The sequence below is a fragment of the Hydra vulgaris genome, chromosome 09, assembly GCF_038396675.1.
Source record: "Hydra vulgaris chromosome 09, alternate assembly HydraT2T_AEP".
Taxonomy (NCBI): domain Eukaryota; kingdom Metazoa; phylum Cnidaria; class Hydrozoa; order Anthoathecata; family Hydridae; genus Hydra; species Hydra vulgaris.
The window spans coordinates 46,477,075-46,492,588 of record NC_088928.1 but is presented as its reverse complement, the minus strand read 5'-3'; the positions used below and the strand labels follow the sequence as shown (position 1 = coordinate 46,492,588).

The 15,514-nt window shown below is 29.1% G+C and overlaps 1 protein-coding gene across 3 annotated transcripts in view; it reads left to right on the top strand.

The window, feature by feature from the left end:
- LOC100207650 (acid ceramidase) overlaps positions 1 to 5,680 on the top strand; it is a 41,254-nt gene extending 35,574 nt beyond the window's left edge. For all 3 annotated transcript variants that reach the window (XM_065805877.1, XM_065805878.1, XM_065805876.1), the window contains exons 13-17: positions 14 to 145; positions 3,449 to 3,533; positions 3,836 to 3,895; positions 4,184 to 4,237; positions 5,161 to 5,680. In XM_065805877.1, the coding sequence (XP_065661949.1) occupies positions 14 to 145; positions 3,449 to 3,533; positions 3,836 to 3,895; positions 4,184 to 4,237; positions 5,161 to 5,250 (421 nt within the window). In that variant the 3' untranslated portion in view covers positions 5,251 to 5,680. The remainder of the gene's footprint in view (positions 1 to 13; positions 146 to 3,448; positions 3,534 to 3,835; positions 3,896 to 4,183; positions 4,238 to 5,160) is intronic.
- The last annotated feature ends 9,834 nt before the right edge of the window (positions 5,681 to 15,514 follow it).

The following is a 15,514-nucleotide window of genomic DNA, read 5'->3' as shown; positions in this document are numbered from 1 at the left end:
ATTTTGTTTCCAGCTATCAACATGCTAAGGAGATGTTATCAACAGAACCTTTGTTAGCACCTGTTTATTATATACTTGCTGGAATAAAATTAAATGAAGGTGTCATAATTTCAAGATCAAATACGGAGAGTTTAAATCCTGTTGAGTAAGTACTTTTTTTATCTGAAGATTTTTAACATTAACTGATTTTTTTTTTATTCTTGCCTACTATAACTTTTAATATAATAACAAACTTTCCTGGGAATAAATAAGCACAGAAATTAAAATTCTTGTCTAAAACATGGCGGTTTGGGGTGGGTTGTTTGCTGGGAAGGTTTTTGGCTCAGTTAACTTAAGTTAACTTAACAAAATTTTGTGATATGATAAAAGTTACATGAAAACATATTATATGTTTCTTTAAGATTATATGCTTTTAACAAAAAAAATGTTTTATAGAAAAATTTGTTTATTAACCAATATTTAGGTTGTTCACTGAATAAATTTTGTTGAAATTCATTCAACAACTACAGAGGTGTGTCTAGGGGATGTCTGCTATGTTGTTGAACGTACCCAAAAAAATTAAATAAGAGTTTTTCAACTTGATTATGTTGTTGAAAAAAGTTTTACTATATATAACTATTAAAATTAAACTACAGCTAAAACTAAACAAATTATGCATGGTTAATTATCTGAAATGGTTGGAAAAAAACCGGAAAACATTATAGTATATCGGTTTCATAATTTACTAAAAATAGGGTTAAATAACTTAATTCGAAACTTGAATTGGCATTTATTAATGTCAATTTAAGTTAAATGTCAAATTAAGTTATTTAACCTTATTTTATTTTGTTATATAGAACTTCATTTTTTAAATTTTTTCTTTCATTAGTTTAAAAGAAATCAAAATGATTATTTTAGTTAGAACAAACTTTAAACTTCTCTTTTTACATACACCCTGAGTAGAATTTTTATCAAGTTTTATTGTTTAACTATCACCAGGAGGTAAAATTAGTTAGTAACAAAAAGTATATATCAATGGACATCCCCAGTTTTATTACACCAGACTGTGTATCATTTTAATAACTTGCGTTTTAAATAATAAATAAGGAGAGAAAAGGTTTCAAATATTGAAAATAAAATTCAGGTTTCCCTTTAAACATACGCCCTGCTTAATTGGTGTTTTATTAAATTATTAAATTTTATTAAACATATAACATGACTGTTGGTTAGTTCAAAATGTTGCTTAATTCACAAGTTTTTATAGCAATTTAAAGGAAAAGTTAGTGAGTTAAAGAAAAAAATCATTTCCTTTAAAGTTAGGCAACCAAATTTATATTAATTGTGTTGAATTTTTGATATCATGATATTCTTTGGATTCAAGAAAGGAAGACAGACAATTATTACAAGTAGAAGTTGTTAATAATTGCATTGATAAAAACAAGTATTTGCTCCTTGGTTTTCTTTGATAATCAAAAATTTGTGGCAAAAAAATTAAAATGTCTATATCAAGATTTTAGACTTATTAAGTATAAATTTTAGTTAGCCATATTGTTTATCCTTTATGAGAATCATGATAATCATAATAGGAACTATGATGAACCACATAAAGGAAAGACTTGTTTATTTAGTATTATAATAAAAGCTATTACTGATTTTTCTTTGGATGTTATGAAATGTGAAATTGTGGCATATATACTTTACAAAAGTTTTTTATTCCGGTGGTTTTCTGTCTCAAAGAATGTCATAAAATATCAATAGAACATTTAATGGGGCAACCTCTGCTACTGCTTCTTCTACTGAAGTTAATAACAAATTTTGATTTTATTGTTGCACTGTGTATAACAAGACATGTTTTTAATATAACTTTTTTAATTACACGATTGTACAAGCAAGTAATAATGGTATTTTTTTATAGTTTAAATCTTATTCAAGCATTAAAAGATTTTGTCTCTATACTTAAAAATATTATTAATCAACACCTCCAAATATGCTTTAAACAAACCTAAATAATGCATTTCAAATTATTTTAACTTGATTATCACTGTAATATCACATATCAACTTGGTTATGACAAATTATTCTAACTTGGTTATCACTGTTTCTTTGCTAGAATATCTGATTACTGATTTTAACACAATGTTTGATTGATACAATTTTAAAGTGTTATAAAGCACCTGTGTTTTAATTTCTTTATTCTAATCTTCAGTTTCTTCTAAAAACAATTGCAGAAATTCAGTGTTTTGTTATACTAGTTGAAAAGAAAAAATCATATGTTTTAGTCCCTTTTATTTAACCAAAGACTTTATTAGGTTTATTTATTATTGCCAAACCAAAGGTTTTATTACGTGAGTTTGACCTATGGGAAGTTGAGTTGAGTTTCACTTAACTACCTGAGTTTAAAAAATGAACTCCAATCTAATAGTACTGAAACATTACGAGCAACAAACCTTTTCTTTACTGAGGCCCCTCAAAGGTTATAAGAGAATAGTAAGTAGAAGTTGCAAAGCAAAATGGTAGATAAAGTCTGAATGGTTTAGTTTAGCTTTTCACAAAGAGTCTTTAGATAGTAAACAAGTTTTTAACAAGTTTGTTATAAATACTTATGAGTTGTGTTTTAAATAAAATTCGAATATAATAAAAGTATAACTTCAAAAAATGCCTTAGTTTTTTTGTTAAACAGCTATTTTCATAACCAGACATCTTTGTAAAAACATTATTTAGCATTGTGCAGTTATTACAATAAGTTTTTGACTCTAAGTATTTATAAAGTTTATTTATAATTAAAAGTTATTTATAAAGTTATATAAAAAAATTTACACAGCAAAGTCTTGTATTTAAAAAATTATAACCTGTAAATATTTTACATTACGACAACTGAGTATTTTCAAAAAATAATTTTTTTAGTTTGCAAAAAACATATTTTGAGCTTTAGTGACCATTTTAGCAATGTTATAAGTCACTTAAAGAATTATTAAAACATTTTCATAAAATACACTCAATCCGGTCAAAATCTGTTTCCTCCCCTTTCCTCCCCTCCCTAAAAAAATAGGAGGGGAGGCAGAGTGGGCGTAGTATTTATTAGACTTACCTAAAAAGTTTCCTGTAAACGCCCCTGAACTAGCAAAATAAATTTATTTCGAATAAAACAAAGTAACATTTTTTTACTTTTATAAAATAAAGAAATAAAAATAAGAAAACTAAATCAACTAAAAGACATTTGTATCAGGTATTTTTTTACAGAAAATAAATCCTATTTTATATTAGTTTTTATATAAATTCGATTATTTGCATTTGAATTATCTATTTTGTGAAGACTTTTATTTCTCTTTGTAAACAGATTTACAGTGGTGTAGGCATAAGCACTGGTGAATGCCATTTCCAGCAAAGTCTGCAATACATTCAGAATATATTTAAAATTAAACAAGTATTTATAAATATTACCTAAAATATGTGTATTTTATTTATAAAGGCTATCCTCAACTAATTGGTATTTAGTGCAAACAAACTATGATCATTGGGAAAGAGCTCCATTTTATGATGATAGAAGAACTCCGGTGAGAATAAGCTTTATATCAGACTAATCATTAGTAATCATTGCCAAATTTAATATTTTTTAGCGAGCTAAATTTGTTATTCTTCAAGCTAAATAAATTTTATTGAACTCAAGAAATATTTTCTTTTTCCTTGTTAGACTTAATAATTATTAGACTTAATAGTTCAACTCAATAATGGTTAATGGTGGTAGTCTTTTTGTTTGCAATTATTCATATATCTAACTAATTTTTCCAAGTATTTATTTTGATTTTTTTAATTTATTTTTGTTATTTATTATTTCATTAATTATGGTTATTTTTAGACAATATTATGCTTGAATGAAATTGCAGACAATTTAAAAAGCAACAATGGAACAGATATTGTAAATAATTAATTTATATTTGTAAAGAATTGGTTTTTACTTCTCTTTAATCTTATTTTTGCCTCCATTTTATGTTTATATTACATCGACTAAGGATTTTGATTAAAAAGGCTTTTTTAATCAAAACCCTTAAGCAATGTATGTACAATGAAGTTCCTGCAAATTGCTATTTTAGTATGACATCACTAACATTTAATACTGAACTTAATCTACATAATAAGATATTTATGTACTATTTTTTTAGATAATAGTATGACTTACAGTATAATTTTTTTTTTCCTAATTTAGAGTCAACACTCAATTTTGTATGACGTGTTATCAACAATACCAATTGAAAATAAGGTTCATGTATATTTTTTTCATTTAATTTTGAAAATACCTAAAATAAATAAATGATTACACAGGTCAACAAAAAAAATTTTTTTTCTGGTGCCGAGCAAACAATTTGTTTTTTGTATTGCATTTCTCATTTTGATTTCAAATATGCAACTCATTTTTTACCATCATGTCAAGTTGTAAAGATATTTGGGTTCAGATCTTTCGTATTTGGTGTAAAGTCCCTAATATTGTCAAAAAAAAAGTTGTTCAAAAGAATGTCAACCTGGGTCTATAAAAAATCATATTTTCATAGAGATTTTAGAAAACATAAAAAATTTTCATTAAAATTTTTTGGCTAAAAAATTATTTGAAAAAATGCTAAAGACTCTTAATAAAATTTCAAAAAAATGTTTTTTAGCAATAATACAAAAAGTACTTATTTTTATTACAAACGAATAACATTTTTAAAATCTTTATGAAAATACGCTTCTTTTGACACCCAGGTTGACATACTTTTGAAAAACTTTTTTTCGACAATATTAGGGACTTTACCCCAAATACTAAGGTTTTGAACCCAAATATATTTACAACTTGATGTGATGGTAAAAAATGAGTTGCACATTTGAAATCAAAATAAGAAATGCTACATAAAAAAAAAAAACATTGTTTTCTTGGCACCAGAAAAAAATTTTGTTTTTGTTGACCTGTGTTATTATTATTTTTATATTTAAGATGTATATTTTGTATGAGTCAACAAAGCTTACCTTTGTTAATTTGTTTTTACTAATCTTTTTACATATTTTTTCTTTGGTTTTATTTATACTTTCCTTAACAATTCTTAACAAAAAAAAGCTTGAAAATTTAAACATTGATTAATAAAATAATATGCGCGTAATAAATTTTGTGTTCGCTGTTTGTAATTTATAAAATATTTTTATTGTTTTTAGGCTACCATATACACTGCAATAATGAACGCCAAATCAGGTACGGTTGATAGTTATCTTAGAAGTTGCCCTGGAACATGCTATCCTTGGTAAATAAATTAGAGAGTTGAATTATCCTTGCACAAATGCAGATGTGGTTAGCTTGTTACAAGGTTACGCTTTGTACTGTTTCTACATGTTTTTATCAAAAAAGAGAAGGAATTTTATTTATGGTACTTTTAGTGGAGTTAAATCTACCAAAGGTGAAAAGATTCTTCAATTTTATGAAGACTAAAAACTCATAAACAAATAAAAAAGAAGTTTTCCTGTTATGAAGCGCGACAAATGTCTCATAACGATAACGCATGATAACATAAATGTTTACTAGTTAATATTCACTAGATACTAAACAAATCTTTTTTTGATATTACAGCAAAATATGTCGCGTAAACATCATCGGCCTTGCTTTTATGTTTTTTTAATACTCCTGTATAAAAAAGGAATGTAAATATATTTGAAGCCAAAATATTATTTGAAAGTTTTTTGAGTTGAGACAATAGCATGTTGCAGAACTCTAATCTAGTTATAAACAATTTTTTTCAAGGATTTCCTTGTGGGTCAGAGTTAAGATTAATAGTGTACAAATTACCTTAACTTGTGGGTCAGAATTAAGATTATTTTGTTTACAAATCCTTTGTTCAGTTAAGTTATCTTTTTAGCGCAAAATCAACCTTAAAACGTTACCTTACTTTAAGGGTTCCCAAAAGAATGTAGTTTTTAAGTTATAGTCGGTTTTTTGACTAATATAGTCGTGTATTTGACACAACTCAGACGGTTGAATTTTAGTTTTAGGAACTTTTTTTTTTAGGAACCGGATTTTTTTAACAATTCCCCCCCCCCCCCTCCCTCATTTTGTTTGCAGAATGCTTTGATAACGCACTGATCATCCGATAAGCACATAAAGCGTCGTAAAAGGTCATTTGTCTTTGAACCTAAACACTTCCTTGAATCAAACTCGCAAAACTTTTCAAAGTTTTTATTGGGTTTTTTCAGGTATTCACTCATCATCTCAATTGGTAATACCATCTAACAAACAAATCTTCACCCATGTTTTAAGATTATGTGCGGCATGTTATTCCAGAGTTAAATTTGTATAAAAAGTTGTGCTGTGGCTTATCAATATACTTTATAACCAGATAACAATGTACATATAACAGTATGTAGTTTTTTAACCAAATGCCGATCAAAAAAAAGGTAACTCATGCATAAAGTGTGAACCCATGCAAGCAGTATTCCAATCGGGTTGGAGTTGATGGCAAATTGAAAAAAATATAAAGCTGATTGATTTGACTAGGTGTTGAACCACAAACTAAACAGCACTCACTAGAGTTAGTAGTTAGTAACTTTGTGTATCAACCCCAATGATGGGTAAGAAACTTTTATGTAAATGATAAATAGCTCTTTTTTGGCGCAAGACCGCATGAAGTAAGAAAAGAAGTAAGCATGTAAACTTATTAAAGATTGTGTTGAAAACATAAAAAAGTCCTTTTTCAAAAGTCCTTTTGTTTAAGGCATTTGAGTAGGACTGGTACTGATCTTAAAGTGACTTCACACTTTTATCCAATCAAAATTCTCGTGTATCTGTCGATCACGGAAAAAAGCAGAAAAAAAAGAAACTCAAAGAGGGTAATAATGTTTGCGTAAAACCAACTCAAGAAACAAAATGTGACCCACTCTGGATAGCAGGTGTAGTACGCGTACTGTACACACACGCGTACGGTCCACTAGGTCGCGACTTGTGTCTATTCTAGAAGTCTTTCTACTGAAATCTTCTCTTAAATTTTTAAAACCCTTGTTGCGGGCTTTTTTGGCCTCCTCTGACATCAGTCGAATTGGCAAGTACTGTCAAACAATGATGGCATGGTCATGAACTAAAATTTTGTGTACTAAATGTGACATGTAATACCAGGAATACTTAGATATGTAAAGTTTAGGAGCAGTAATACAAAACTCTTTAATTTTGACAGTATCAATTTCAAATCCAGATGATAAAGTGACAATAATGGTGTAAAAATAAAATAAAAGAGTTTCATCTACTTTCAAACTTTTACAGTTGATTGATAGTCTGCAAAGGCTCGTCGGGCGGTGTTTCCATCATTACTGGTACCTACAATTTGCATATATGTGATAGTTAACCTGATGATTTATATACAAGTATTTATGTAATTTCACTAACCAGATCCTCTACTTTTTGGGAAATCCACAACCAGTCACATTTGGTTCATAAATTCTGTCTGGATACGTTTCTTCACTTGCTTAACAATTTCCTTATCTTCAATAGCTCTAGACTGCCACTTTTGAGTTTCCAGCTTATATCCAATATGCAATACCATCTCAAAAAACCTAATCCAGGAATGCAGGCTAGAAAAACTATATTTCAGTTTCTAATTACTAGCATTGTCCAATTTCAGCACCATTTCTAAGTTATTCATGTTTTTTGGAGACACACCACACACAGAGCAACGTTGAGAACTAGTCAAATCAAACAGAATAGTTTGAATTTTGCCATCAATCATGGTCAGTTCAATAATACTTTTGACAACCGGTTCTTTTCAGCCAAAAGTAACATTAAAAATACCACATTTTTCTATTTCAGATTCTAAATATTTTGCTACTTAAAGGACAACAGTTTTGATTTATTTTTGAAAAAAAAATCTTATTGGACGACAATAAGCAGTAGATGATGGCTTGTCATTGCGCCATAATAGTATTTTTTTATTATTGCAGAACTCACTGAGTTCTAGGGATGCTAAGCAGGTAATGAACAGAGATTCTTCTTTTTTTTAAGTTCTTCGATCTCCAGCTTCCTCAATACTCACTTGCTTGTACACGCTTTGTCCAGTAGCCCCATCAAACCCGGCCTTGTAACGCAAAGTCAACCGGGTCAAACCATCCAGCATTGTGCTGATCACAGGAGCTTGCACCTCACAGAGTCTTTTTACAGTATGTTTTAGTAATTCTTATAGTGGTACTTGTGCTGAATAATCATCAATAAAGATGTTCTCTGGATAGCACTTAGCTTTGGACAATCTTATGTTGTTTATGAAGGATATATATGGCAGTCACGTTCTTCAGCTCCATTTCTGATAAGTTGGTAGGTTGATTTTGACATGCCACTATCTATAATTAATGCCAGACCTTCATTAGGTGCATACTTTTTAAATTGACTAGAAGGTTCCTTTATCTCAGCAACTTGCTTGGCAGCCTTATAATTGAACTCATTTCTTAATTTTAGCCTTGCTGAGTGGAGCAACTCAACAGTAGTAGTTATTTATATCATCATTGAGTTTTCTTCTTTTGGTTTTGTTAGATGCATCTTCAAAGGAACAACTTGGTCTTCCACCAATCTTATGTGATTGACTAGAATTCTCAGACTCAGATATATTATTACTGTATGTAAATTTAAAGTCCAGAGCCAACCAATTTTCATTTTTACTTTCAAACTTTATAATTTCCCGGTTTGCATCCTTCCATTTCTTTTGATATACTTTTAAAAACGCAGCACATCCAGTAGAATCCAAATTCATAGAGACTAGAATAGCTTCTACAAACAAAAAAAATGATTTATCACTAGGCTTTAGTTCGTCATGCCGTACACGTTTATGGACATCACTTATCTTCATATCAACTACAAAAAAATAATTTTAACATTATTAGTGCAACCACTATAAACTAATATAACATGAATATGGCCATTATTTTCATTTCAGCTACCAATAATTAGGCCAGTATAATAAGCACAGCATCTATTATTGACTAAAACCAAAAAAATAGGTTTGTTGCGAATCGCATTTTACGACAATATCTTTTTTAAAAATGTTTACCAAACCTAAAGGGGCAACTAAGAGCAGAATTAAACAGCACCAACAGGATGTACATATATTGTATTAACTTATTTTAACATTAACAAGCTGTTCCAGCAGACTCTAAACTATATGCACCACTTTTAATATTTTGATATTATAAATAAGAATCTTACCCTTATATTTCAAAATAAAACTGTGAGTTTAATACAAGACCTTGGAGTTTGTTGTGGTATTTTTCTTGCATCACAGGATGCCTAGATATGATATGTATAATAATGGTACATTTATGATGTACTATCAAACTACAAATAATGTTTTAAACCATACATTATGCTCTTATATACATAATATATTAAGTAGTTAGAAGTATTTCGAATTTTTTTGTTGTTGAGGTTTTGTCCACCACCTGGCCAATTTGGGTATATCCTTGTCATATCTCACATCTGCGTCACCGTAATCCAGACTTTCAGAATTCAAATGAATCTGAAAATTAATAGTATTTTTTATAAACCAAAAGCTAAAACTGAAAGTGTTAAAGCAAGATATAACAATGATGTCTTTCAAGTTCTTTAATCAAAAGTTAATTTAAAGTATTGTCATAGGAACTTTAACTTTATATATAAATATAAAATTCTTTGCAGGAAAAGATAACGTAGAAACCCTCAAATAGTCGTTTTAAATATAAAGATACAATGATGCAACAGATTCTATATGATTACTCGGTTCTTTACCATTACTCATACTTTCATTAATTATACATAAGCCGTACGCAATTATCTCTAAATGTGGCTGGAAATTAAGTTTCGTTGCACATACTTGGTGTCTAACTACTAATCTTATAAAGACTAAAATATTTTGTTGTAAAAACAAAATGTTTACAACTGTAACTTCGTGATATGGCTAAATACTTGTCGGGAAAACACGAGGGATAAAGGAAGAGGGGCGGTATTTGCAATGGCAAAAATTTTAAAGAAAAACAATATAAAAATATACTTTTTTGTTTTTAATCACCTATCTGTACAAATACTAAACCATTGAAGTAGTTATAAGAGAGAAAGCTATTCCATTCTACACACACACGCCCTCCTCCCCACTCCTTTTTATTTTTAAACTAGCTAATATTAGTTATATATAAAAAATCGCGACATCAAAAACTTTTTAATTTTACCTTTTAAAAATTTTTTCAAAAAAAATTGAAGATAAAAATACCAGAAATAGCCATGAGTTTTAAAAACTATCTTCAAAAAAGTTATATCATCTCCAAGTCAGTTTTATCTGAATTCTATTTCTTATTTTTGCACTTTTGCAAAAATCTAAGCATCAAACACTTTCTTTATGACAAAAACATTGGTTTATTTTGAAGTTAAAGTTTTTTTTTACCTTTACAACTTCAGTTATAAAGGTAAAACGAACGTCGAATGTATTCCTTTCATCATATGCACGGCAGACAAATTTTTTATCTCTGTTATAATGAACATTGCCTTTTGATTTTTTATTATTTTCTGCTCTGCAAAGGATAATGATTAGAAACAAAATCAATTTATGATGATTTATGGAAGCGAGTATAGGGTATAACCAGGTATAAATATCTGGTGCAATTGTGACAGCAAATATTTCACTTTCTACTTTAGAAAAGTTCAAAAGTTCAAAAAAAAAAAGAGTTTTTTTAAATTTTATTTTATTAAATGTTCAAAATAATGTCCATCATTATCTATAAAAGTTGCATTTTTTCAAGCCATTTGTCAAACCTTTTTTTATACTCTTCTTTGGGTATACTTTAAAGTAGCTTTGTTATGCGAGTATTTTGACTTTCGACGTCAGTATCGTCATCAAGATTTTTTTTTATCAAGTCGAATAGCCAATAATGGATGGAGCTAAGTCTGGTGAGTATGGTGGGTGGCAAATTATTGTAATTCCAGCTTGGTTTAGAAAATTTGTGATGGTTTGAGTCACATGAGGTCGAGCGTTATCATGGAGAAATTTGAAATTTTGAGTGCCTGTTTTTGGTCTTTGCTTATTTATTTCGCATATAAGAGGTTTCAAATAATTTTTTGTATAATATTCGCTAGTAATGGTGTCCCTCCTCAACATAACCCAAATGAACAACACCTGTTGTTTTGAAGAAGATGTAGAACATGTTTTTCAGCTGAAACCTGTCGCATCTTACTATAGTTCTTAAACTTACACCTTCACCAACCCAACTAGCGTTAGCTGACTTGTGTCCAACTTGCCTCAAATAAAACCACGGCTCATCCTCTGTAATAATATCACATGTTTCCATGGGCTATTTTTGAAAAGGGCTAAATTTTCCTTACATGCCTCAACTCTATTTTTGCAATTTTGATCGGTTAACTCATGGGGTATCCAACGTGATGTTAATTTTCTTTTTTCAAGTGCGTTGTGAATGATTTCGTTGATTGTAAATTAATCGATTATTACGATTAATCGATGTCAGGGTTTCAATTATATCATGTGTTGCATGCGGATTTTCTTCAATAATGGCTCGCACACGTTCAATATTTTTAGCTGTATACATTGCTTGAGGGTGCCCTGAACAAGGATCATTTTTGAGACTCTCTCTACCATCTTTTAATAAAGTAGCCCACTTGGCAACTGTACTTTATTTTGGAGCTTGGTCACCATGAGCTAAAACTAATTCATCGGTTATGGCTTGTGCTGAAACTGAAGTAGAGCACGGGTTTTAATATATACTCGATATTCTATATTTTTCCATTTTTAAATTTTTTTTTTCAAACGTATATGATAAAATTTAAATTACCTTTTTAATAAACATTTAAAATATTTCAACAAGTACTTAAAATGTTTATAATTAAATACAGTTTAAAATGATTTATAAATATTTAATTATTTCCTGTCTCATTGTATCTATGTACTTTGTGTTCTATGAACTTCTCAAACAATCTAAATATATTTGCTTTTCTACTTTATGCTTTACTACAGAATAAATCGTATGAATCTTTATAGATGAGAAGATTTTTTAACAATGTTATTTTGAACACACCTTGAAAACATTTCAATTCTGAATATACTTTTAACGAAACTTTATTAAATTGGACAAGGTCGTAGTGTTTTTACATGGTCTTTAAAATAAACCAAATAAATTTTACATTTCGCTTTTTGTTTTGGTGTTTCCAATATTCCCAGTGGGCACAGGACCTAAATAAGACGTCTTTTGAACGTTCAAAAGACGTCCAAAACGTTCAAAAGACGTTTAAAAGACGTCTTTTTTACGTCCTGTGCCCACTGGGTTTCCCTTTCTTTTTTTAATTTAATATTTTGCATAACGCTATTACATTTCTTGTTTTATAAAAGAGACTACTTGTTGTTAAGGCGATTTACAAATTATTCGAATTCTTTTATTTGGAGTTAGCATGGTTTTGTCAGCATATTACGTGCAAACAAGATCTTTATATGTTATATATTTTTTTTTGCTTCAGTCTTACTTCACTTTTTACTATCCGTAATAGTGAATCTAAAGAACACCATTTTGGAGTCTTTAGATCAACTCCGCTCATCGCCGTTAACATGAATTTAGTTAAAATCTTTTGAAAAAGTTCTTTACGGGTATACGTACCGCAAAAACAACCGTACCGCAAAAACAACCGTACCGCAAAAACCACAATGTTTGCTTAAGTGACCTAGCATATAGAAAAAGATTCATGATTCAAAAAACTTGATATATTATAATCGCTAATATGTCAGCCTATAAATTAAAGCAGCTTTAGTGGTTTTTTTTATTTGTTAAATACTGTGGTATTTGCACAAGAGTAAAAATTTCAATTATAAAAGTGTGTAGTTTTTTTTGGTTGTATATCAGTCTTACATGTGGAGAAGTGTTGGATTGCTGGTAAAAGCATAGCCTGTTTAACACCATCAACTCTGCAACTCACTTTGCTGCAAATTGAACGGAGAACATCAAGTCAATTAGGACATTGCTTTAGGCCAAAAGCTTGACATTTTCTTTGTTTGGCTTACTTTTTCCACGAATTTTACCTGTCTGAGCTGAAATTTTGGCCTCCATTTTCTATGCTATTTTTTTCTTACTCTATTTGATTAAAAAAATTATAGTTAAACATTTTAGAGTACATTAACCACTTACAGTACATATCTAAATACTAAAAAACAACTTTCAAGTAAAAATTTAGATTCTGCTCTAGGTTCAAACACAAAGTAAGTTTTAATAAATTCTTTTAATAAATTATTATATTCTAATAAGCCTGAAGGTATACGTTTTATTTTTCCTAAAAAAGCGTCTATAAGCCGAACTTATGTTTTTGTATTTTGATTAACATTCTTGGTCAGTTAAACTAAACGAAACTCTAATGGCTGTTCAACCATTTTTAAAAATTACATTGTTCTTAAATTCAGTATCGAATTTGACGTGCACAGAATACTTCTGTACTTCCTGCATAAAGCTTTTCCTTAATAAATTATTTAGTAACTCTTTCTTGTTCCTGATCCATTTTATGTCAATATGTGAAATCTTATTAAACATTTCGCTTTCTATACATTTAACGCAATGTAAGGTTGTGCAACATTTCGTCAGCCAAGAAACAAGAGGCCGTATGTCTACATTTTGTGTTTTTTCTGTTTATTATTAATAAATAATCAACAATCAATGGGATGTGTGTCCACTAAACAGGGTTGGTACCCAAAAACTCAAACTTAAAAACCAACCCAAAAACCCAAGATCAATAACCTAACAAAAACCAAATATAATAGGTTTTTGGTCTTTAGTGTTTTATTTTTTTATTCATAAATCGAATTCCATTAATACACAAGATTTGATGCTGCTCAAAAATTGTTCTAATAAGAACAAAATATAAAGTTTTGTAAGTCATAAATAAGAATTTTATTTTACTTGGAACAGTAATATTCAAACTTAAAAATTAAAAAAAAAGTTATCAAACAACTTAGTCATCAGCAATTGTGCATTTTGATATTAAATGTTTGTAAATTCGTACTAGCATTTCAACTTATTCTCTTTCTAAACGATCCCTAATTTAGCTCCAAATAATTTTAAAAGATGAGAAAAATCTTTCAATGGATCCAGTACTCGCTGGACAAGTGTGCAACTGCCGTAAAAATCTTGCAAAGTTTGCAGGCAATTTGGAAGACTTCGATTCCTTCATTTCTATAATTCTCCACCAATTTGTTGTTGATTTTGTGGTTTTAACACTATCGTTAAATAAATATGTTGGGAAACAACTAACATCTTTTAGTTTAAATGCATAATAGCCTGGCATAAATTCAGGATACACTTCATTCAACCATTCCTCAGCTTCTTCTTCTTGAATTCTATTTAATGTTCTTCCTAAGTATCTATCCAATTTTCTTCAATGTTCTTCCTAAGTATCTATCCAATTTTCTTCAATGTTCTTCCTAAGTATCTATCCAATTTTCTTCAATGTTCTTCCTAAGTATCTATCCAATTTTCTTCAATGTTCTTCCTAAGTATCTATCCAATTTTCTTCAATGTTCTTCCTAAGTATCTATCCAATTTTCTTCAATGTTCTTCCTAAGTATCTATCCAATTTTCTTCAATGTTCTTCCTAAGTATCTATCCAATTTTCTTCAATGTTCTTCCTAAGTATCTATCCAATTTTCTTCAATGTTCTTCCTAAGTATCTATCCAATTTTCTTCAATGTTCTTCCTAAGTATCTATCCAATTTTCTTCAATGTTCTTCCTAAGTATCTATCCAATTTCCTTCAATGTTCTTCCTAAGTATCTATCCAATTTTCTTCAATGTTCTTCCTAAGTATCTTTCCAATTTTCTTCAATGTTCTTCCTAAGTATCTATCCAATTTTCTTCAATGTTCTTCCTAAGTATCTATCCAATTTTCTTCAATGTTCTTCCTAAGTATCTATCCAATTTTCTTCAATGTTCTTCCTAAGTATCTATCCAATTTTCTTCAATGTTCTTCCTAAGTATCTATCCAATTTCCTTCAATGTTCTTCCTAAGTATCTATCCAATTTTCTTCAATGTTCTTTCTAAGTATCTTTCCAATTTTCTTCAATGTTCTTCCTAAGTATCTATCCAATTTTCTTCAATGTTCTTCCTAAGTATCTATCCAATTTTCTTCAATGTTCTTCCTAAGTATCTATCCAATTTTCTTCAATGTTCTTCCTAAGTATCTATCCAATTTTCTTCAATGTTCTTCCTAAGTATCTATCCAATTTTCTTCAATGTTCTTCCTAAGTATCTATCCAATTTTCTTCAATGTTCTTCCTAAGTATCTATCCAATTTTCTTCAATGTTCTTCCTAAGTATCTATCCAATTTTCTTCAATGTTCTTCCTAAGTATCTATCCAATTTTCTTCAATGTTCTTCCTAAGTATCTATCCAATTTTCTTCAATGTTCTTCCTAAGTATCTATCCAATTTTCTTCAATGTTCTTCCTAAGTATCTATCCAATTTTCTTCAATGTTCTTCCTAAGTATCTATCCAATTTTCTTCAATGTTCTTCCTAAGTATCTATCCAATTTTC